The following is a 23949-nucleotide window of genomic DNA, read 5'->3' on the forward strand; positions in this document are numbered from 1 at the left end:
GCATTCTCTCGATGAGCTTCAAGAGGTAGTCACCTGAAATGGTTTTCACTTCACAGGTGTCATAATTTTGATGCCTTCAGTGACAATCTACAATATAAATAGTCATGAAAATAAAGAAAACGCATTGAAATGAGAAGGTGTGTCCAAACTTTTGGCCTGCACTTTACATTTTCAGAATGTGCTTGTTCTTTTTTTGACCAAAGTAAGACAAAGACAACAATTTTAAACGTTTTTTTTTTATTTAAAATGATTATGCCATGATTTCAACAGTCCGGCCCGCGTGGGAATAGATTATCCTCCATGTGGCCCCTGAGCTAATATGAGTTTAACAACCTTGATCTATACAGCACTTTTATCAGGTTATTTTTTATATTGGTCTTTTATTTAAGGAAAGCATACTGTAATGCCTTCATGGAAAACACACTATTGATAAGTAAACATATTTGTGCAGAAGCGTTAGCAGTAAAATCGGCATGCATGTGTTTACATTGTGTTTATGACAACTGAGGCTGTGATGCAGCAAACTGTCCAACTTACTAAAACTATTTTCTTAGTTTGCAGTATGGTTTTAAGTATTTAATTCCTTTTTTTGCTCACTCTGTGACTGTGCTCATCACATAAGTTTTGTCTACTAAAACATTTTGGACATTTTTGCTTGCAACCTGGGGACGATTTGGGAACGACTTAATTTAATTTATTCAACAGTGGAGCCCGTTTAAGTCAGTCCTGCTTATGTCGCCAATCACTCTGTGTCGGAAAACCTATCAAGTCCCAGTCCACTGTGGTATTATTATTAAAACGAGCTCGCACATAGTGGATATTTTTATCTTTTTCATTACAGCTAAGCCACAACATAACGATACTGTCTATTTTTTTATATTTTTAGTTTACTAGCCTCCAAAAGAAAGATTTGTGCTTGTGCGAAAGCTTTATTATCATTGTAGTCCAAACATACAACAAATATTATCACAGCTTTTTAGTTAGATGAGAAAAATATTGCATTTTTGTCAGAATGACGATGAGGCAAACAAATCAGCTTTTTATCGGTGTCTATTATAAAGCAAATCACATTCCAGACACACATTTGATACTTCAATGTGTCCTAAGGGAACTGTTCTTTGTTCTTGGACTGGTTTTAAATAGCAGGTAAACACCACTGCCACTTATTGCTCAAGCCCTGAACCACATCTTAAAACTTACAATACAATGACTACTACTGTATTACTATACTTAGGGCCTGATCTACTAAGATCCAAATACCACGCGCTAAACAGCAAGTGCAATCTATAAAATGTCATGTACTATTAGTGGGTGTGTTGCTTGTGATCTACTAAGACTGCATGTACAATTGAAAAGTGGTGCAGACCATCTTATTTAAATGAGGTTATTGCATGTACTGCTGGACTTATATGCCCTACACCAGGGGTGTCAAACTAGTTTTAGCTCAGGGGCCGCATGGAGGAAAATATATTCCCACCTAGGCCGGAATGGTAAAATCATGGCATGATAACTTAAAAATAAAGATAACTTTAGATTGTTAACTTTGTTCTACTTTGGCCAAAAATCCAACAAGCACATTCTGAAAATGTACACATTACAAATATTCCTCATGGCAAAACACTTCTGTGGAAAAAATGGTGCAGTTTCAAAAACTTTATAAAGAACACAATGAACTAAGACGTTGTCACAGTGTATTTACAAAGACATTAAACTTTAACCTCTTCTTGTTTAAACATTCTCATGTCGGCAGTTATCCATTAAAGACCTGTTTGGAAAAGCAATCGAATGTTTTGTCAAACCGCCGTATTGGTGACATCTGCAACGGCCACAACACATTCATTTATCATCATTAGTATATCAAATGTTACGATTGTGATATCAACAAAACAATGATCAAATAGACACCTTACCCGAAATCAAGGTAACATAACTACAAACGTAATCAATAAGAACATGCTTGATGTATGCATAAAATAAAATAGAACAAACAACAAATGTAAAAACACACATTTTTACATTGGAGTTCAGGGTGCACATCGAGCCGTCAACCAATTGCGAGTGTTGCACGGAACTTTTAACTACAAAGATGATGGTCATGTTGACTTAAGTCATTGCATCTTACTGTTTCGTTATTTTATCCTTTGAGTGGATAATCTACAATTAAAGAAGGTATGTTGCATCGCCACAGTTTTAGTCCGTCACCATCTGCTGCCAGGCACCACAGGAGCAGCTAATCGCTTGCACCTGTCAGGCTTGTCCCTGAAAGTTTGGTCAAGTTTTAGTTTTTCCTCTGTCATTTCCTGTCAACGCTCTTACTTTGGTTATTTCCTCATTGTCTCCCTGAGTGCTGCTTCCCCTCAGCTGCGGTTGATTGGCACCTGGCCACACCTGGTGTCAATCAGCCAAATGCTATTTAAAACTGCCTTCCCCTCCAGTCAGGGCTGGATTATTGTCACTACTACCTGTCATAATACTTGTCGTTGTAGCTCTGTCTACTTTTGTTCACTCTGCTCATGTCACAGTTCGTGTCGCAGTAAGTGTTTTTGTTTCTTGTCGACAGTTAGCCTTTGTGCTATTTTAGTTCATAGCCAAGTTTGTTCTCCGCCTTTTGCGCGCCTTTTGTTTGTACCCTTTTGTTTGTACCCTTTTTTTTTTTTTTTTTTTTTGCTATAGTGTTAAATTAAATCATGTTTTCCTGGACAAAGCCTGCCGTCTCTGCATCTTGGGGTTCGTCACCAACGTACTCTGACAGCACCTGCGCTGATTGGAGTAGCGGCAGCCAATCCAGCGGGTGCTTAAATTCAGCTGACACATCATCTTTAAACATTGTCATGTGTGACGCGGATTACACTCGAATAGCTATTGCGACATCCAGTGGACACATTTGAAACAGCAGTTTCTTTCATTAAAAAAAAATTTAAGCTCATTTTTATATTTAGCTAACTCATCCTGCGAGCTGCGGGCCAGATTAAACCTGTTCGCAGGCCTGATACCGCCCACGGGCCGTACGTTTGACACCCCTGCCCTACACATTCATGTTATCATGCTCTCCAACCTGTATGCAATGTTGTTAATATAGCAGTGCATATATATAATATGTGACACCTTTTCTGCAAAATGGAATCACAATTTATAGACAACAGAAACTATTTTTATAAACACTAATGGTTCGGGCTGCAGGGAGGCGGTGCACCATCTCAACAGCAGCACATTCATGCAACTGGAATGATCCAAGCGCCAGAAAATACATATTGAAATATTTTTATTTTTTCATATAGAGATATTTTATAATAATATCTCTATAGATATATATTATAATAATATATCTCTATATGAAAAAAACGAACAGCATTATTTTTATCAGCCCTCTAAAAGACAAGCCATCCAGCAGCTATAACATTACATTGCTGAATAAAGAATATAAAAACATTAATTAGTTATTTTACTAACATCTAGAACATATACTGTAGATAAGGCCTAATAAACTGGCAACCTGCGGGCCACATCTGGCCTGCCAAATATTTTCATTTGGCTCGCCAACCATCACCCAAATAGGCTTGATGTAACCATTCAAACTTGGGTTGCTAATGTATGCAGTGCTCCCGCTGCCCTGCAGGGGGAACAGCGAGGCATATGTGTCACAATGAAGCAGGGGTGAGAAGAAGACTACTCATTCAAACCAAAAATGGCACTATCAAATCTGGAAAAAAAGAAAAAGATTGCGGATATCGGACTTTTAACAGTGACTGCACAAGTACAGAATTATTGACAATGCAATGGGAAAGCTGATGTGTTTACTTTGCGATGAAGTAAACACAAAAAGTAATTAAACCTACGAAGAAACATCCACATTTTAATGAGACAGTTTACGTCCGGGCCGTGAGCCCTTGAGCTCTTGAAACTGCGGCCCTCTTCACTTAGTTGTTAGATAGCCCTACTGTCCATAAACCCTCTTAAATATTTTGGATTTTTAAGAAAAAATAAAATATATATATATATATATATATATATATATATATATATATATATATATATATATATATATATATATATATATATAAAATTATAAATTATAAATTATAAATGGGTTGTACTTGTATAGCGCTTTTCTACCTTCAAGGTACTCAAAGCGCTTTGACACTACTTCCACATTTACCCATTCACACACTGATGGAGGGAGCTGCCATGCAAGGCGCTAACCAGCACCCATCAGGAGCAAGGGTGAAGTGTCTTGCTCAGGACACAACGGACATGACGAGGTTGGTACTAGGTGGGGATTGAACCAGGGACCCTCGGGTCGCGCACGGCCATTCTTCCACTGCGCCACGCCGTCAATATATATATATATATATATATACCGTATTTTCCGCACTATAAGGCGCACCGGATTATAAGGCGCACCTTCAATAAATGGCCTATTTTAAAACGTTGTCCATATATAAGGCGCACTGCATTATAAGGCGCATAGAATAGACGCCACAGTAGAGGCTGGGGTTACGTTATGCATCCATTAGATAGAGCTGCGCTAAAGGGAATGTGAACAAAACAAATAGTGATTGTACTGACACTTCTACTTGCTCTTCTCTGTTCAACAACCCACTGTTCGAGTTTGTCCTCCAACTGTAGCCACCTCACTTTGTTCCCTCGGAAACTCTGTTTAGTCTTCTTTACTTGGCGCAGGTCATCGTGTTGCTTCCTCCACTTCAGCACCATTGATTCGTTAATGTTAAATTATTTCGCTGCTGCTCTATTCCCGTGTTCTACTGCGTGACTGATCGCCTTGAATTTAAACTCTGCGTCGTAAGCGTGTCTCTTAATAGGAGCCATTTTTGGGTCTTTACATAAAGTTTAGGTCTCGCAACTACGGGACTTCATTTTCCCTCGTAGAAGAAGTTGTTCTTCTTCTACGTTAAGCAGCCACCGACTTCATTTTCCCCCGTAGAAGAAAAAGCTGTTCTTCTTCTACGGTAAGCAGCCGTAGAAGGGGGGAAATTAAGTTGGCGTAGTTACCGTAGTTGCGAGACCTGTTGTGGCTCAATATTGGTCCATATATAAGGCGCACCGGATTATAAGGCTCACTGTCAGCTTTTGAGGAAATTGGAGGTTTTTAGGTGCGCCTTATAGTACGGAAAATACGGTATATATATTTATTTTTTTTGTACAAAAAAGGGCCAATAAAAATTCAATATAACGTGGCCAGAATATGAATTAAAATACTTATATAAGATGTCATTATTCACTTGTCTGTCAAGTTTTCCTTTACTTTAGAGTGTTGATACATGATTGACATAGTATTATCATCAGTGAATGATATGAATCATAGTCATGTTTATATTAATAGTGCATGTGCTGTGAGTCAAGTCTCCCCCTGTCTTTAAAACTTGACGCCTCTGTTTCTAACTTTAATCGATAATCTTTGAACACACCACAGTTTATGTGCAATGAGATGCAAAAGTTAAACTTATACATAACTTTCTCCTATGCTGCCACTAATAGATGTATTGTATTGTTTTAATATATCACCTCATCATTGTTCCAAAAATGCTGGTGCTGTTTGTGAATGCTTAAAAGTCAGTTTTGATGATGTTATGACGTCGATGTTAACTGAAGTGTTCGAAACTAGGTTTGCCGCTATCAGGTGGAACACACCATTTTGTGTTTTTAATAGGGGGTGTAGGAGGTAGTTATAGATATTCTTAATTTGTATTATCAAATTAATTTTTTATTATCATTAATTACATTTTCTTTTTTAGAAAATACATATTTAAATAGAAAAAAAAATCTTCAACATTGATAAAAGTCCAGAAACCCATGTGCTTGGGGCCCTTGCACAATATCCCCACCTTTGCCTTTGGTGACAAGGGACAAATGGGACAAGATCAAATAGATAAACAAATATTGAAATAATTACTTAAATGTGTTTGTAAATGTATATCATGAAAAAAATCATTAAACAATGAAATAATCAAATCAAAAATGATTTAAATCATAAATGGGTTGTACTTGTATAGCGCTTTTCTACCTTCAAGGTACTCAAAGCGCTTTGACACTACTTCCACATTTACCCATTCACACACACATTCACACACTGATGGAGGGAGCTGCCATGCAAGGCGCTAACCAGCACCCATCAGGAGCAAGGGTGAAGTGTCTTGCTCAGGACACAACGGACATGACGAGGTTGGTACTAGGTGGGGATTGAACAAGGGACCCTCGGGTCGCGCACGGCCATTCTTCCACTGCGCCACGCCGTCCCTAAATCATGAAAAAATGAAATTAATAATTAGTTGAGGACGGCGTGGCGTGGTGGTTAGAGCGGCCGTGTCAGAAACTTGATGGTTGCAGGTTAGCTCCCCACCTCTTGCCATCCAAATCACTGCTGACTGTTGTGTCCTTGGGCAAGACATTCACCCTTACCCCCAGTGCCGCTCACACTGGTGAATGAATGATAGGTGGTGGTCGGAGGGGCCGTAGGCGCAAATTGGTAGCCACGCTTCCGTCAGTCTAACCCAGGGCAGCTGTGGCTACAAATGTAGCTTACCACCACCGAAGTGTGAGTGTGGAGTGAATGAATGATGGGTTCTCACTTGTCTGTGAGCGCTTTGAGTATCTAGTTGATAGAAAAGTGCGATATAAACCTAATCAATTATTATTAGTTCAATGTATAGTTGTACGGTATACCGGTAGTAGTATAGTACCGCGATACTAATGAATCATATTCGGTACTATATCGCCTTTGAAAAATATCAGTCCCCCACTCCCCCCTCGTCGTCGTGTCATTGCTGGTTTACGAGCAGACGAGCATGTTCGGTATCGCACAATCACGGAGTACTTACAAACAGACACAGTCTGTAGACAGAAAAGGGAGAACCGAAGCATTTTGACTTAAAAACTAACGATAAAGGTGAAGTTATAACACTGAAACGCCCACCGGAAGAAGATCTTTAAGACACGGCTGGCGAGCTAGCGGCTTAAGTACAGCCGCAGTTGGCAATGTTTTAGCGACTTGTAAATCAGTAATCCTCGCCTCCATGGCGACAAATAAAGTAAGTTTCTTACAAGTATCATCCCTGCAGGAAAAGGAATAGCTAAACATGCTTCACTACACACCGTAGCTCACCGGCGTCAAAATATAAACAAACGCCATTGGTGGATCTACACCTAACATTCACTGTAATGATACCAAGTACAGGAGCGTATGTAGTCGATACTACTATGATTACGTCGATATTTTTTGGCATCACAACATCTTCTTTCATTTAAAAAAAAATGTATACTACGTTTATAAACTCAGGAAATACATGATGACTTAAATTATGGCCATTGTATGATCCTGTAACGACTTGGTATCGGATTTATACCCAAATTTTTGGTATCATTCAAAACTAATGTAAAGCATCCAAACAACAGAAGAATAAGTGATTATTATTATTTTAACAGAAGTAAGCAAATATTAACAATAAATGAACAAGTAGACTAATAAAACAATTTTGACAACTATTTGTATTTTCTGTTGAAATTGTTTGACACATCATGCAAGTAAAGTGCAGCCGAGCAGCAACCGTGGTGTCAGCCGTGGTTATTCAAAACTAATCACACAACGCAAAGGAAAATACACATATACATGTACACATTTGTATTTTGTGGGCCTGAATTAGGGGTCGGCAACCCAAAATGTTGAAAGAGCCATATTGGACCAAAAAAAAAAAAAAAAAAATGTCTTGAGCCGCAAAAAATTAAAAGCCTTATATAAGTCTTATAATGGAGGCAACATGATGTAAGTGTCTATATTATCTATATTAGCCTATTATCAAAATGAATGTGTCACAGGCAGACGCAAATCTTCGTTGACAGAAATTGACTTTTTCTGAACTTGAAATGTAACATTTATCATACACATTTTTACAACATTGGAAAACATTAGTAAAACGGAGGCTTTTCAGTGGGTGATGTTACTCCTGGAAATTACTGTCTTAGAACGGCCAAAGGTATAGATGTGTGTGTCCAAGTTAAAGTAAACTAATGGATTTATTCCGATCTTTGCAAGCTGGGTAACGTTTGCTGTTATCTGGAACAACATGGCACACAAACAACTATCAAACATGCAGCCAATATTACATACAGATAATGTGTGATAAGGCATGCAAATATAAATTAAATACAAAGAGAAAGTAAAGGAAATTAAATGAGCTCAAATATACCTACAAACTAGGCATAATGATGCAATATGTACATACAGCTAGCTTAATAGCATGTTGGCATTGATTAGCTTGCTGTCATGCACTGACCAAATATGCCTGATTAGCACACCACACAAGTCAATAACAACAAAGCTCACGTTTGTGCATTCACACACAACATAAGTTTTGTGGACAAAATGTTTTACACAGTAGCATAAAATATTTTGTGGCAGCTTCGGAGAAAGTTATACATGTAAACAAACTGTTGCATCACAGTCCACACAACTAGGGTGAGTTCAAGGACCGCCGGAATAAGTAGGACAAAACGGCGCTCGCTAAATACTCTCATCAGTGAAGCATAAACACAAGCATATTAAACAGTGGGATTTCTGACAGTTAGGAAGATTTGTGTCATGTTTGTCCTTCGACAGAAACCATATTAAAACAAAAAATATATTTTTACCCCCATCTTTTTCCATTTTCATACATTTTTGAAAAAGCTCCAGGGAGCCACTCTCGAGCCGCGGGTTGCCGACTCCAGGCCTAATTGAAGTATTTTCAAGCATCAAAATGGCTGTATAAACTAAATATATCAATACTACCGTATACTAGTAATGCCCACTAGAGCAGACCAAACCCATCAGAGCTTACTGTTGAGTGCGTTTATAAGCTAAAATGTAGATTGTTACATTAACTGCTTTAGTCAGATGAAAATACAAGCTTAGCAGAAAAAAGACAGTAGAGAGGAAGTCTAGAGTCATTTTTTTATCATAGACTTTCACGTCGTTAAAACATGTCAAGACACCTCTTCTAATACCAACACACACTTCCGGCTTCACAATAATAGAGCCACACGTCACATCCGGTCTAACTAAAATGAAAAATTGTCGGACACTACGATCATGCTTTTTCAAATATATTTTGTAATCAAATCAGTGATTTTTTATGTTATTACTTATGAAGTATTTGTAAATGTGAACAAAAGTGTTAAAAGTTAAAGTACCACTGATAGTCACACACACACTGGTGTGGTGAAATTACCCTCTGCATTTGACCCAACCCCTTGTACCACCCCCTGTGAGCAGCAGCGGTGGCCGCGCTCTGTAATCATTTTGGTGATTTAACGCCCAATTCCAACCCTTGATGCTGAGTGCCAAGCAGGGAGGTAATGGGTCCCATTTGTATAGTCTTTGGTATGACTCGGCCGGGGTTTGAACTCACGACCTACCGATCTCAGGGCGGACACTCTAACCCTGGGGTGTCAAACTCATTTTAGATCGGGGGCCACATGGAGAAAAATCTACTCCCAAGTGGGTAAAATCACGGCACGATAACTTAAAAATAAAGATAACTTCAGATTGTTTTCTTTGTTTAAAAATAGAACCAGCACATTCTGAAAATGTACAAATCATAATGTTGTTGTTTTTTTGTTTTTTACACTTACATTACACTTACACTTGATGCACATAATCACAGCAGTATGATGATTCTATGTGTCTACATTAAAACATTGTTGTTCATACTGCATTAATATATGCTACTTTAAAACTTTCATGCAGAGAAGGAAATCACAACTAAAAAATCAAAAATTTTTTCATACGGTGTTGATCTGGAAATGTTTGCCTCGGCATTTTGATGGTGTGGGCATGTGGCACCAAACGGAGATATTGACGTGCGGAGTAAGCACTCTTCATTGTCTAGCGGGTGACTTTTCTTTGTTTAAAAATAGAACAAGCACATTCTGAAAATGTACAAATCATAATGTTGTTGTTTTTTTGTTTTTTACACTTACATGTATCTTTATTTTTCGTTTTTTATACTTTCTGAATTAGGGCTGGGCGATATTGCCTTTTTTTAATATCGCGATATTTTAAGGCCATATCGCGATACATGATATATATCTCGATATTTTGCCGCAGCCTTGAATGAACACTTGATGCATATAATCACAGCAGTATGATGATTCTATGTGTCTACATTAAAACATTGTTGTTCATACTGCATTAATATATGCTACTTTAAAACTTTCATGCAGAGAAGGAAATCACAACTAAAAAATCAAAAATTTTTTCATACGGTGTTGATCTGGAAATGTTTGCCTCGGCATTTTGATGGTGTGGGCATGTGGCACCAAACGGAGATATTGACGTGCGGAGTAAGCACTCTTCATTGTCTAGCGGGTGACTTTTCAAATAAATGGGAGACATTAGAGCAGGTTCGGTAGCCACCGCTTCTTTAATGTCAACATCACACACCTCCTTCCACAACCACACACACCCTACGTCACAGACCTACGGCAACAACTCTGGAGGGACAAAACTCCTCCTCCTTACCTAACACACTCCAGTAACTTGGGACACCCTGAACTGTTTGTTACAGCAGTAATGCTACTTTTTATAGCAACGCTTTTGCCCCACACTTGACAAATTACGGTTGTCTGTTCGACATATTCCCACTTGAAGCCAAACCACCGCCAGACGATGGACCCCCTGCTGTTTTTCTTGGGAATTAATTATTCCTTCATTTGTTACCAGATTCACACCTTCTTTCTCTCGTATTACCGCTAGCATCACAGCTAATGTTTTCCATGCTGCTACCTCTCTGTTCGGGGAGGGCGTATACGTATGTGACGTATGACGTGACAGTATGTGACGTGTGTAAGAAGGTGGGCTTGCTGTCTGTGAGAAGGAGAGACAGGAAAGTGCGAGGAGAGCATGTAGTGTAATGCCCGCAGCTAAAAGCAACTGCGTGAGAACGCATACTCGATATCACGATATAGTCATTTTCTATATCGCACAGAGACAACCCCGCGATATATCGCCCAGCCCTATTCTGAATACATTATGTGATAATGTTCATCAGTCAACTCATTGGTGTTAATTTTCAATCTATCACGATAGAAAAATGATATCAAAATCAAATTACAGGATGTTATTTATTAGGGGTGTGGGAAAAAATCGATTCGAATTGGAATCGCGATTCTGACGTTGTGCGATTCAGAATCAATTCTCTTTTTTAAAAAAGCGATTTATTTATTTTTATTTATTTGTTTGCAATTTTTATATATTTTTATTTTTTTAAATTAATCAATCCAACAAAACAATACACAGCAATACCATAACAATGCAATCCAATTCCAAAACCAAACCCGACCCAGCAACACTCAGAACTGCAATAAACAGAGCAATTGAGAGGGGAGACAAACACGACACAGAAAAAAACAAAAGTAGTGAAACAAAAATGAATATTATCAACAACAGTATCAATATTAGTTACAATTTCAATATAGCAGTGATTAAAAATCCCTCATTGACATTATCATTAGACTAGGGATGTCCCGATCCAGGTTTTTGCACTTCCGATCCGATACCGATATTGTTTTTGCACTTCCGATCCAATACCGATACTGACCGATACCGATACTGACCGATAATGGCCTATCCGAGCATGTATTAAAGTTTAAAGTTATTTAGCCTACTTAGTTGTCAGAATCATGTTGAAAAGGGTTTTAGTACTCTTGATAACAACTAGCCAGCTGAATTAGGTGAGTTTGAATAATACACAATGGTTGGTAACAAGAAACTGACCTGTTTATTCAAGGACAGTGTTGGGTTAGTTACTGAAAAGCAGTAACTAGTTACAGTTACTAGTTACTTCATTTCAAAAGTAACTCAGTTACTAACTCAGTTACTTACACCAAAAAGTAATGCGTTACTGTGAAAAGTAACTATTTAGTTCTTTTTTCTTTTTTTTTTAAAGCTCCAATTAATGCCCTTTTAGCCTTCATTTCAGTACTGTTATTGCACTGGAGAATAATACAATCTGTTGATCAACTTGACATGCATTTGCATCACTCAACTCTGCTAAGCCATGTGGTCTACATACAACACACAAAGACAAAGATATGTTACAAAGGCCAATTTGTTTCTCACCAGAACAAATTGACAAAACTATTTTAAATAGCTGCAACATAACATACATAAGTAACAAACAGCATAATAACAGCATAGCTGTAAAGCAAGAAAGGCACACACTACATACACAAAGTCTAACCAGGCATTTTCTTCCTCAAGTAATTCTGATACAAAATCATGTCTGAAGCCCAGAACACTCTACACATTTCCCCAGTTTTAGTTTAGAGATAAGGAAAGATTGGCCTGGCCCACTAGGATCCCTCTTTATGTTTGTGAACTTTATAGTCTATACATTTAGAGTGATGTGATAATCAAACACTCTAGAAGTCTAGAATGAAAGAGTATATAAGAGAATTGACAGCAACGTTCCCTCTCAGGAGCGCGCATGTGCAATTGCGCACTGCTCAAGCGTCCTCTGCGCACGGCAAATCTATGCCATGCACAAAATCAAATAAAAAAATAAGCGCATAACAATTTTCGACATGACACGGACACGACAGAGAAAACCGTTTTCGTCATCATTGTTCAAATATTGTAACGTCTGTCGAGACGCTTTGAGGACATGAATTCCATCCATCACTTTACTGAGCAAAACTCTTTACTGTCGGCCATAAACACATCACCAAAACATTAGTAAAAAAAATGATATCTAGCAAAACTGGTCGTTTTCTGCAGTACAAACCAGACCAAAAGCAACTTTGTTATATCAACAGCAGCCGCTCGCTCTCTCACGTGCACCAACACTTGCACATATGGCACTTAGCCAGTGATGCGTTTACAGCCACACAAAAAGTCGGACAACTCCAACACCACACATAAAGTGTCATTCCAGGTCGTTACACTATGATTTACCAATCAAATGTGTGCTTATTCTAATGTCATTTATTAGGAATCTTAATTTATAAATATTAATCATTAAATGCTGTTAGTATATTAAATAAATACTAATAAAAATATATTTTTTACAAACAGGAAGTTGCAGGAATGTACACATGATCCCCTGCTTACATCTCATTGTGCAACATGTGAATGTTTTAATGGGAACTAAATGCAATGTCTGAAAGGGTTACAAATTATTTCCAAAGCAGGACCTCCACCCAGACAAACAATACAAGTACACAGTTCATGAAAAACAATATTTTTTGTTATTGTCATTGTAAGTGGGCCTAAACACTTATATTAGAAATGGAAATGACTGCTGTCATTTGATTATAATAATAAGAGAATGTTGTCTGTCTATCTGTGTTGGCCCTGTGATGAGGTGGGGACTTGTCCAGGGTGTACCCTGCCTTCCGCCCGAATGCAGCTGAGATAGGCTCCAGCGACCCCGAAAGGGACAAGCGGTAGAAAATGGATGGATGGATGGAGATGTAAGTTGTTATTTAGTGAGGTTTGGGACAGGTGTGCTGCTGGTGTAGCCACAGTGTGCACATCTAAAGTTGCTCACATGGACTCCACTCAATGCTCAGGGACTTTTTGCATTTGCTCACACATGAACAATTAGAGGGAACATTGATTGACAGAGTGTGTACCTTCAGCGGTGAATGGTGGTGGTGGTGGAGGTGAAATGGCATCAGAGTCTCTGTCTCTCTTTACTAGCTTCGTCGAAGCATGTTGCTATGTAGCTTGTTTCAGCAGATTTGAATTGCTGTTTTGGGCAGTAGATGGCATTTTTGATCCAAAGCACAATTTACATTTAACTAAAATGTTATTTTTTTTGTGCTCGACAAAAGAAAAGTAGTGAAAATATCTCCATGTTAACAAACTCGACTTCTGGCTCCGCCATGTTCAGACACGCCCCCGCCCCCTCCTCGCTCCCCACACTCACACTCAGACACACCCACACAGAGCGCATGTCTCTCTCTCTTCTCCGGCTTGTGACACAAGAAGAATCAGAACGCAGCGCTCCGATAAAACACACTTTATACTACATAAAAAGTAACGTAAAATAACGCAGTAACGCATCATGTAGTAACGGTAACCGAGTTACTAAATATAAAAAAATAACGCGTTAGATTACTAGTTACCGCCGAAACTAACGGCGTTACAGTAACACGCGTTAGTCCCAACACTGTTCAAGGATAAACACAAAATAGACAAAATTATACATGACAAACAGAAATGGCATCATTGAAACAAGGGCTGGGCGATATGGCCTTTTTTTAAATATTGCGATATTTTAAGGGCATATTGCGATACACGATATATATCTCGATATTTTGCCTTAGCCTTGAATGAACACTTGATGCATATAATCACAGCAGTATGATGATTCTATGTGTTTTGATTGATTGATTGAGACTTTTATTAGTAGGTTGCACAGTGAAGTACATATTCCGTACAATTGACCACTAAATGGTAACACCCGAATAAGTTTTTCAACTTGTTTAAGTCGGGGTCATTGATTCATGATACAGATATATACTATCAGATATATACTATCATCATAATACAGTCATCACACAAGATAATCACATTGAATTATTTACATTATTTATAATCCAGGGTGTGGAGGGGGGCGCCGAATGTAAGTGTCAAAAAGACAGCCAAAAGAGTTTGATATGAGAATAAATCTAAAGTTAAAATATAGGGTAGAAATGCATCCATTTGCAGGAAATGGAGTCTTGATTTTCAACATTTTCTTTCAAGGCTTGCATGTCTACATTAAAACATTCTTCTTCATACTGCATTAATATATGCTACTTTTAAACTTTCATGCAGAGAAGGAAATCACAACTAAAAAAATCACTAATTTTTTCATACGGTGTTGATCTAGAAATTTTTGCCTCGGCATTTTGATGGTGTGGGCGTGTGGCACCGAACCGAGATAAGCGTCTCGACAGACGTTATAATATTTGAACAATGATGACGAAAACTGTTTTCTCTGTCGTGTCCGTGTGTCGAAAATTGTTATGCGCTTCTTTTTTTATTTGATTTTGTGCGTGGCATACAATTGCTATGCGCAGAGGACGTTTAAACAGTACGCAATTGCACAAGCGCGCACCTTAGAGAGAACGTTGGTCACACGGCTGCGCTAGCATCACAGCTAACGTTAGCCATGCTGCTACCTCTCTGCTCGGGGAGGACGTATACGTATGTGACGTATGACGTGACAGTATGTGACGTATGACGTGACAGTATGTGACGTGTGTAAAAAGGTGCGCTTGCTGTCTGTGAGAAGCACAGACACAGAAAAGATAAGCTTGTCAACACACTGTGTTCAATATTTTCACAAAGATAAAATAAGTCATATTTTTGGTTCATTTAATAGTTGAAACAAATTTACATTATTGCAATCAGTTGATAAAACATTGTCCTGTACAATTATAAAAGCTTTTTACAAAAATCTACTACTCTGCTTGCATGTCAGCAGACTGGGGTAGATCCTGCTTAAATCCTATCTATTGAATGAATAGAGAATCGTTTTGAATCGGGAAGAAATCGTTTTTGAATCGAGAATCGTGTTGAATTGAAAAAAAAAAAAATCGATTTTGAATCGAATCGTGACCCCAAGAATCGATATTGAATCGAATTGTGGGACAGCCAAAGATTCACAGCCCTAATATTTATGGAGTTTGCTCGTTTTCCTCAAATGGTGCACTAACATCATGTGTGTTTTTTTTTTTTACATTTGTAGCATCATCTACAAAGATACAAAGATTTGCTATTGTGACATCTAGTGGACACATTTAAAACAACAGTTTGTTTCATTCCAAAATTTTGGCTCATTTTTATACTTAGCAAACTCATCCCGCGGGCCGGATAAAACCTGTTTGTGGGCCTGATCCGGCCCACGGGCCTTACATTTGACACCCCTGCTCTAACCACAAGACCACTGAGCGGGTTTGCTCATTTAGCAAATGCTATGTAAAGGAGAAGGGGTAGGAATAAATAAACTCTGCTTCTTTTCTGTTTAAAAGAGAAACTGGAAATAGAATACTTGCCAACCCTCCCGAATTTTCCGGGAGACTCCCGAAATTCATCGCCTCTCCCGAAAACCTCCCGGGACAAATATTGTCCCGAAAATCTCCCGATTTCAGCCGGCGCTGGAGGCCATGCCCCCTCCTGCTCCATGCGGACCTGAGTCCTGCCCAATCACGTTATAACATCTACGGCTTTTAGAGAGTGCACAACTGTGCACACAACAAGGAGACGAAGCAGAAGAACGAGGAAGATACAGCCATGGCGACGCCGACGACCAGTGAGATGAAGAAATACGCTTGTAAGTTCCAAGCCGCAGCTGCGATTGGACCTGGATAGCCTCCGGGAAGAAGTAGTGGAGTACCAAGTGCTTGGCAGTGAAGATCCTCCTCAGGAAGCAAGGATTGACTGGTTTTGGGCCATGCTAGGGAGAGATGGAAGATTCCAGACTCTATTGCATTTGATGAAAGCACTTTTGTGCGTGCCACACAGCAATGCATCATCAGAGAGGGTGTTCAGCATGGTTAGAAAAATAGTGACAGAGAATAGAACAAGGATGGACAATTCAACCCTTAACTCAACAATGAGTAGATGAGTGTTATGTATGTGTATATGTGTAAATAAATGAACACTAAAATTCAAGTATTTATTTTATATATATATATATATATATATATATATATATATATATATATATATATATATATATATATATATATATATATATATATATAATAAAAAATTATATATATATATATAATAAAATATATATATATATATATATATATATATATGTGTGTGTATATATATATATATATATATATATATATGTATATATATAATAAAATATATATATATATATAGCTAGAATTCACTGAAAGTCAATTATTTATTTTATATGTATGTGTATATATATATATATATATATATATATATATATATATATATATATATATATATATATATATATATATATATATATATATATATGAAAGACATGCACCTGGGGATAGGTTGATTGGCAACACTAAATTGGCCCTAGTGTGTGAATGTGAGTGTGAATGTTATCTGTCTATCTGTGTTGGCCCTGCGATGAGTTGGCGACTTGTCATGGGTGTACACCGCCTTCCGCCCGATTGTAGCTGAGATAGGCTCCAGCGCCCCCCGCGATCCCAAAGGGAATAAGCGGTAGAAAATGGATAGATGAATGGATGAAATACATGACTTGGTGAATTCTAGCTGTAAATATACTCCTCCCCTCTTAACCACGCCCCCTACCCTCCACCTCCCGAAATCGGAGGTCTCAAGGTTGGCAAGTATGAAATACGGGACGGCGTGGCGCAGTGGAAAGAGTGGCCGTGCGTGACCCGAGGGTCCCTGGTTCAATCCCCACCTAGTACCAACCTCGTCATGTCCGTTGTGTCCTGAGCAAGACACTTCACCCTTGCTCCTGATGGGTGCTGGTAGCGCCTTGCATGGCAGCTCCCTCCATCAGTGTGTGAATGTGTGTGTGAATGGGTAAATGTGGAAGTAGTGTCAAAGCGCTTTGAGTACCTTGAAGGTAGAAAAGCGCTATACAAGTACAACCCATTTATCATTTATTTATTTAAATAGTGATGTATCATGTTGTAATTGTAGGCATGTTCGGAATAAACTCAAACTCAACTCAACGTGTTTGTGTCATGTCTGGAACCAATTAACCGCGATAAACGAGGGACCATTTCACGTTTCTTTGTAAAGTCATTGGAACAGTTCACGCCTTGACTTGCTGTAGTTGTGCGTGCGCGTGCGCGCGCGTGTTTAGGCGAGAGCGAGAGACGACGCGCCCCTCTGACGCGTAAACATACGTCCTCCTTCCATCTTCGTCCTCCTCCTCATCGGGACACACATGGGAGGAGACGCTCCCGCTGAATGCAGAACAACGCTGACACATTCGCCTGTTGAAGGTTTTTTTTTTTTAATGTTCCATCCTTTTCGCTGCATTTTGGGGTTGATTTGCACGGACGCGCTGCAGGGACCGTGCGTGTCATTTATGTAGTGGAGGAGACACGGGCTGGATTTTAAAAACCCTCGCCGGACCGATGAGCTCATCTCCGTGGTCTTGCGTATTTACGGGGGCGTTAAGGATGCGGCTGGTGGACTGGGTCAAGGTACCTGCTGTCTTCGAATCACACCGGCTTGGTTCGTCGGACTGATCCCGTCCAAGGCTGTGTGTCCACGAGGACCACTACTGTGCGTTAATCTTTTATTTTTTTTATTTTTGTAATTTTCCCCCTGCACATTGGATCCGCCACCTGCAGCAGACAGGATGGATAACTATTCTACTTTGCAACGTAAGGATGCACATACAGTGTATTGCATGCATAATGAAACATTATATCATTTTATTTTAACACCTTCAAGGCCTTTTTGGAGCATCATGACTGCAGGAAGAGTGTGTTTGATGTGTTGCGGTGTCAGTGTCTCCCCTAAGCAACACACACACACACACACACACACACACACACACACACACACACACACACACACACACACACACACACACACACATTTAGCCATATCAGCAGTGCTTTATTGCACCTGTTCAAGTTCAGCACATTCATACTATCCAGGTAATGCTTTGCAGTTTATGTTCCTGCATGGTGACACACACACACACACACACACACACACACACACACACACACACACACACACACACACACACACACACACACACACACACACACATTTAGCCATATCAGCAGTACTTTATTGCACCTGTTCAAGTTCAGCACATTCATACTATCCAGGTAATGCTTTGCAGTTTATGTTCCTGCATGGTGACACACACACACACTTACACACACACACATACACACACATACACACACACACACACACACACACACACACACACACACACACACACATTTGTGTATTTGTTACCTTCTTGAGACCTCTGAAAAATGCCTACCTCTTTAGGACCACCCTTTCTAGCTATATAAAGATTTGTATTTACAACATTATTAATATATGCATACTATGAAAATATAGAAAAGGTAAGCATTAAGTTAATTTTGAATTTTTTGTGCTTTTTTTGTTTGTAATTGGTTTTCAATCTATTTATTTATTTATTTACTTCAAGTTATTACAGTATGTCTCTGTATACATATTTATTGTTCACCTGTCCTAATATGGAAGGAACACACACATTCGTGTATTTGTTACCTTCTTGAGACCTCTGAAAAATGCCTCTCTTTAGGACCACCCTTTCTTGATATATAAAGATTTGTATTTACAAAATTAATAATATATACATACTACGCAAATATAAAAAAGCTTGTTGTGAAAAATGAGTTGGAATTTCACAAGAAAAAGGTCACAATTTCACAAGAAAAACTTAGAATTTTGGCAGTATTATAATAAAAGTTGGAATTTTACTCAACGCAAGTCAAAATTTTACAAGAAAAACAGAACGTTTGTGCAATATTATGATAAAAGTAGGGATTTTACTCAATAACAGTCACATTTATACAAGAAAAGCTTAACATTTTGGCAATTTTAAGAAAAGAGTCGTAATTTTACCCGACAAAAGTCACAATTTTATAAGAAAACTTGAACATTTTGGCAATATTATAATAATAATCAGAATTTTGCTTGGAAAAATTATGACAAAATTCACAATTATACTCAAAATATGTCAGTATTTTACAAGAACAACAAAAAAAGGCAATATTGTGATAAAAGCCAGATTTTGCATTAAAAAGTAATCATTTTACATAAAAAAGAATTAATTTTATGAGAAAATATTGCAATATTACAGCAACAGAAAGAATATGAGAAATTGTTACCAATTGTGGAAAAAAAGACTGCTTTTAGTTACTATTATTATATATATATTTTTTGTTTGTAATTGGTTTTTAATCTTCACTATTTACTTAAAGTTATTACAGTATGTCTCTCTCTCTCTCTCTCTCTCTCTCTCTCTCTCTCTCTCTCTCTCTCTCTCTCTCTCTCTCTCTCTCTCTCTCTATATATATATATATATATATATATATATATATATATATATATATATATACACACACTTGTTATTACATATGTTGGCCAGAGGGGGAGCACTTCAAATTTCTACACACACTTGTTATTTCATATGTTGAATTTAAAACCGGGAAGCCCGGTGGCACAGGGGTTAGTACATGTGCCTCAGAATACAAAGGTCCTGGAGTTCAATCCTGGGCACGGGATCTTTCTGTGTGGAGTTTGCATGTTCTCCCCATGACTGCGTGGGTTCCCTCCGGGTACTCCGGCTTCTTCCCACCTCCAAAAACATGCACCTGGGGATAGGTTGGTTGGCAACACAAAAAAATTGGCCCTAGTGTGTGATTGTGAGTGTGAATGTTGTCTGTCTATCTGTGTTGGCCCTGTGATGAGGTGGCGACTTGTCCAGGGTGTACCCCGCCTTCCGCCCGAATGCAGCTGGGATAGGCTCCATCACCCCCCGCGACCCCAAAAGGGACAAGCGGTAGAAAATGGATGGATGGATGGTGCAAATGAGACATTCTCTATTAGATATAATAGTTGTCCGTATTGGGACCATGATTTCGGTCTTAACTTGTTCACCGGTCCTCCTATGGAAGGTACTTTTTCCTTGTTGATGTCTCAAGAAGGTTAGAAATACAAGAACACACACAGAGCAGCAGCACAATGCAGTATGTCTCTTTGACTTGGACGCCACTAAAGCAACAAGCACAAAAGCGGCCTTCTAATCAAAGGGAATGTTTCATTGCAACACATTTCAAAGCTCCTCTGTCTGCTCCGCCTCGTTGATGGTGGCTATTAATACATATTTTCCAGCTGGGCTTTTTTGCAACTTGCTTCTAAACTGCCTCATTTTGTATCTATGTTCTAGTTTTGGGATGCTTTCTTCATTAACTGCCTTATATGTGTCAGTAATTTGCAGCATTATTGGCTGTAAAAAACTAACTTTTTGGATGCCCTTGAGCCATAATCATGTGTTTACCTTATTTGTCATCCTAAATGCAGGTGCATTTAATTATTATAGGCTCGTTTTGGTGAGTACTATACAATAAAAAATAAAAATTTTGCATGCTGTAACCGGGTTTAACTATATTGGTCTAAATTAAGCTCCACCAATACTGAGTAAGATATAAGAAGCTTGCATTCAAAGATGGAAGTATTAATAGCTCATCCCTGCAACAGCACACTTGCAAGCAGCCTAGAAAGCAAGGCTGGATCTGGCTCTCGCAGTTTTGATAGCACAGTGCTGCCGATGCTGCTGGTTGCTTAGTGACTGCATCCATGAAACAGGCTCCCATCGTCATGGTGATGGACCGAAGGGAGGAAGGAGACCCAGAGCATAAAGGGGACACATACAGTGTATCAGTGAATCGGCAGCACAGTGAGGCTTCTGGATTGGGGTTTCTTGTGAGGCGGCTGATGATGATGATGATGGACAACTGGCGACACGGGGGCCAAACCCGGCCCAGTGTAAAACTTGAGAGACAAACATTTTTGCAGCAAATTCCTGAAAGACTAGAGTGCTCCTGTTGTATAGAGGAACCTGGTTTGAATGAAATTGCATTGACAATGAATTTTGCTAGCTAGGCTCAATTCAAATTCTCCCTCCTTCCCCTTACCTCAAGCATCTAGTGCCATGGCCAAAATTCGCCCCTAGGCATGCAGACGTCGATCGAGTCTCGCTACGTCATAAGCCCTCGCCGTTTGCCAGCAGTTTCGTAAGGCAGATCCGACAAGTGTTTGTTTACTTTCAAGATGCCGTCACACGCGATGTTTGGCTTTGCTTCTGCTCTTTTTTTTCCCCGCCTGTTTTTATTAAGAAGTTCGTTTCAAAGACAACGTTTTTGGCGAAATCTGCACCAGCTTGTGCTATGTAAAATGTGTTTCATCGTGTATTTGTGTTTGAAGCCAATATATACGTGCAGTAGCAATGGTTTGAAGTCTGACTAAAACCACTAGTGTCATTATTATTAAAAAAATATTAATTAGACTTATTTCTTACATGTTTATGCTTCTCTGGGTTTCTGGTCTGCCATATTTCTCCTCACACTCCATAGTATAGGGAGGTCTGTGAGCTCACTTTGAGGAAGGTACTTCGCCATTCCCCCCTACCTGCCGGATAATTTAATCGGCTCTTGATTGACATGAACGTGCAAAACCAAGGAGAGAGGGCAAAAACATGGTCGGAGGAGGGGTATTCGAATTGAGCCCAAATGTAAGACACTGGGGTCCAAACTTGTGATTAACATAACTAAGGTGTTCCTCAAGGCACCCCTTAAATCCTCTCTTTTTTGGCAGTTCATTTTCGTAATGTGATTTATGTAACTAAGATGTTGCTGTAGCTTGTTAATAACTTCAGATGCAGCCTGTAGTCATTTGTTCGCCGTCTTTAGTTATACCAGTGGTGTCCCTCAAGGTTCCATTATAGGTTCAGTCTTTTTCACCTGGTAGCCCGAAGTTTAGTTAAAAAAAGTTGTGATAGACTCAATTTTTGCAGCATACACCATGAGATTATCTTTGACTAGCTTTTTTTTGCAGAAGTGCCTTAAAAAAAGCAGAGTGTTCCAGTAATGTTGACAAAATAAATAAACCAAAATCAAATGTCTACTGTAGAGCAGTGTTTTTCAACCTTTTTTGAGCCAAGGCACATTTTTTGCGTAGAAAAAATCTGGAGGCACACCACCAGCAGAAATCGTTAAAACGCAACTCAGTTGACAGTAAAAAGTCGTTGTCGCAATTGTTGGATATGAATTCAAACCATAACCATAACCAATATAGCTCTTGTTTCAAAGTAGGTCTACTGTCACCACCTGTCACATCCCGCCGTGACTTATTTTGAGTTTTTCGGTGTTTTCCTGTGTGTAGTGTTTTAGTCCTTGTCTTGCGCTCCTATTTTGGTGTTGATTGTCATGTCATGTACGGATGTACTTTGTGGACGCCGTCTGCTCCACACGCTGTAAGTCTTTGCTGTCGTCCAGCATTCTGTTTTTGTTTACTTTGTAGCCAGTTCAGTTTTAGTTTCGTTCTGCATAGCTTTCCCTAAGCTTCAATGCGCTCTAGACAGCACCAACACTCAACAACAACACATAATTTTGCAGACTATAATTACTGGTTTGTAAAAAATATTTTTAACCCAAATAGGTGAAATTAGATCATCTCCCACGGCACACCAGACTGTATCTCACGGCACACTAGTGTGCCGCGGCACAGTGGTTGAAAAACACTGCTGAGGACGCTGGTTTTCCAGAATATTCAAAACAAGACTAATAACAAAGGGAGGAGTCTGGCCCCCCAGGTCCTTAGCTTTCTGGAATTTGGCAACCAAAACAATTTAATTAAATATCCCTGCTGTATATGATGCAAGAGACCACTACATACAGTGAATTATGAGCTAGCATGGAGCCTAAATGGAAAGAAAGTTAACCTAATATTATAATTAAAGTGCAATCATCCCAATTATCTTAAACATCATTTAATATGTGTAATTATAGGATATAATTAGTCATTTGCTGCGATGAAGTGGCGACTTTTCCAGGGTGTACCCCGCCCACCGCCCGAATGCAGCTGAGATAGGCTCCAGCGACCCCGAAAGGGACAAGTGGTAGAAAATGGATGGATGGAATCAGTCATTTGTTTTGAACAGGTTGGATTAACTTAATTCTTCTCCGTTTCATTCTCCCATTCCCATCAGAATAGTTAACCCTTTGAGAATTTTGGGGACTTTTCCGTCCTTCAGGGTATTTGTTTGCTCCATTTTTAGCCATAACTTTGGTTGTGTTTTTCCAAATTGAATATTTTTTCTCCATAGAATGCTTTTTTCATATTCAATTTAAAATTATATTAATATCAACAACACATCAGCGGTAGAAAATGGATGGATGGATGGACATCGGGAAATAATTTTAGCCCAG

The 23949-nt window shown here is 38.9% G+C and overlaps 1 protein-coding gene across 13 annotated transcripts in view; it reads left to right on the forward strand.

The window, feature by feature from the left end:
• The window catches only part of lrrc7 (leucine rich repeat containing 7), a 355766-nt gene that overhangs the window by 120391 nt on the left and 211426 nt on the right, over positions 1–23949 (forward strand). For 8 of the 13 annotated variants that reach the window (XM_061975631.2, XM_061975625.2, XM_061975634.2 and 5 more), the window contains exon 1: positions 17879–18348. The exons of 1 other annotated variant lie outside the window; for it this stretch is intronic. In XM_061975631.2, the coding sequence (XP_061831615.2) occupies positions 18324–18348 (25 nt within the window). In that variant the 5' untranslated portion in view covers positions 17879–18323. Of the gene's footprint in view, positions 1–17872; positions 18349–23949 lie in introns of those variants that run through there. 4 more of the 13 variants (XM_061975632.2, XM_061975638.2, XM_061975636.2 and 1 more) reach the window with 3 other exon arrangements.

This window comes from Nerophis lumbriciformis, linkage group LG14 (genome assembly GCF_033978685.3).
Source record: "Nerophis lumbriciformis linkage group LG14, RoL_Nlum_v2.1, whole genome shotgun sequence".
NCBI classification, from domain to species: Eukaryota; Metazoa; Chordata; class Actinopteri; order Syngnathiformes; family Syngnathidae; genus Nerophis; species Nerophis lumbriciformis.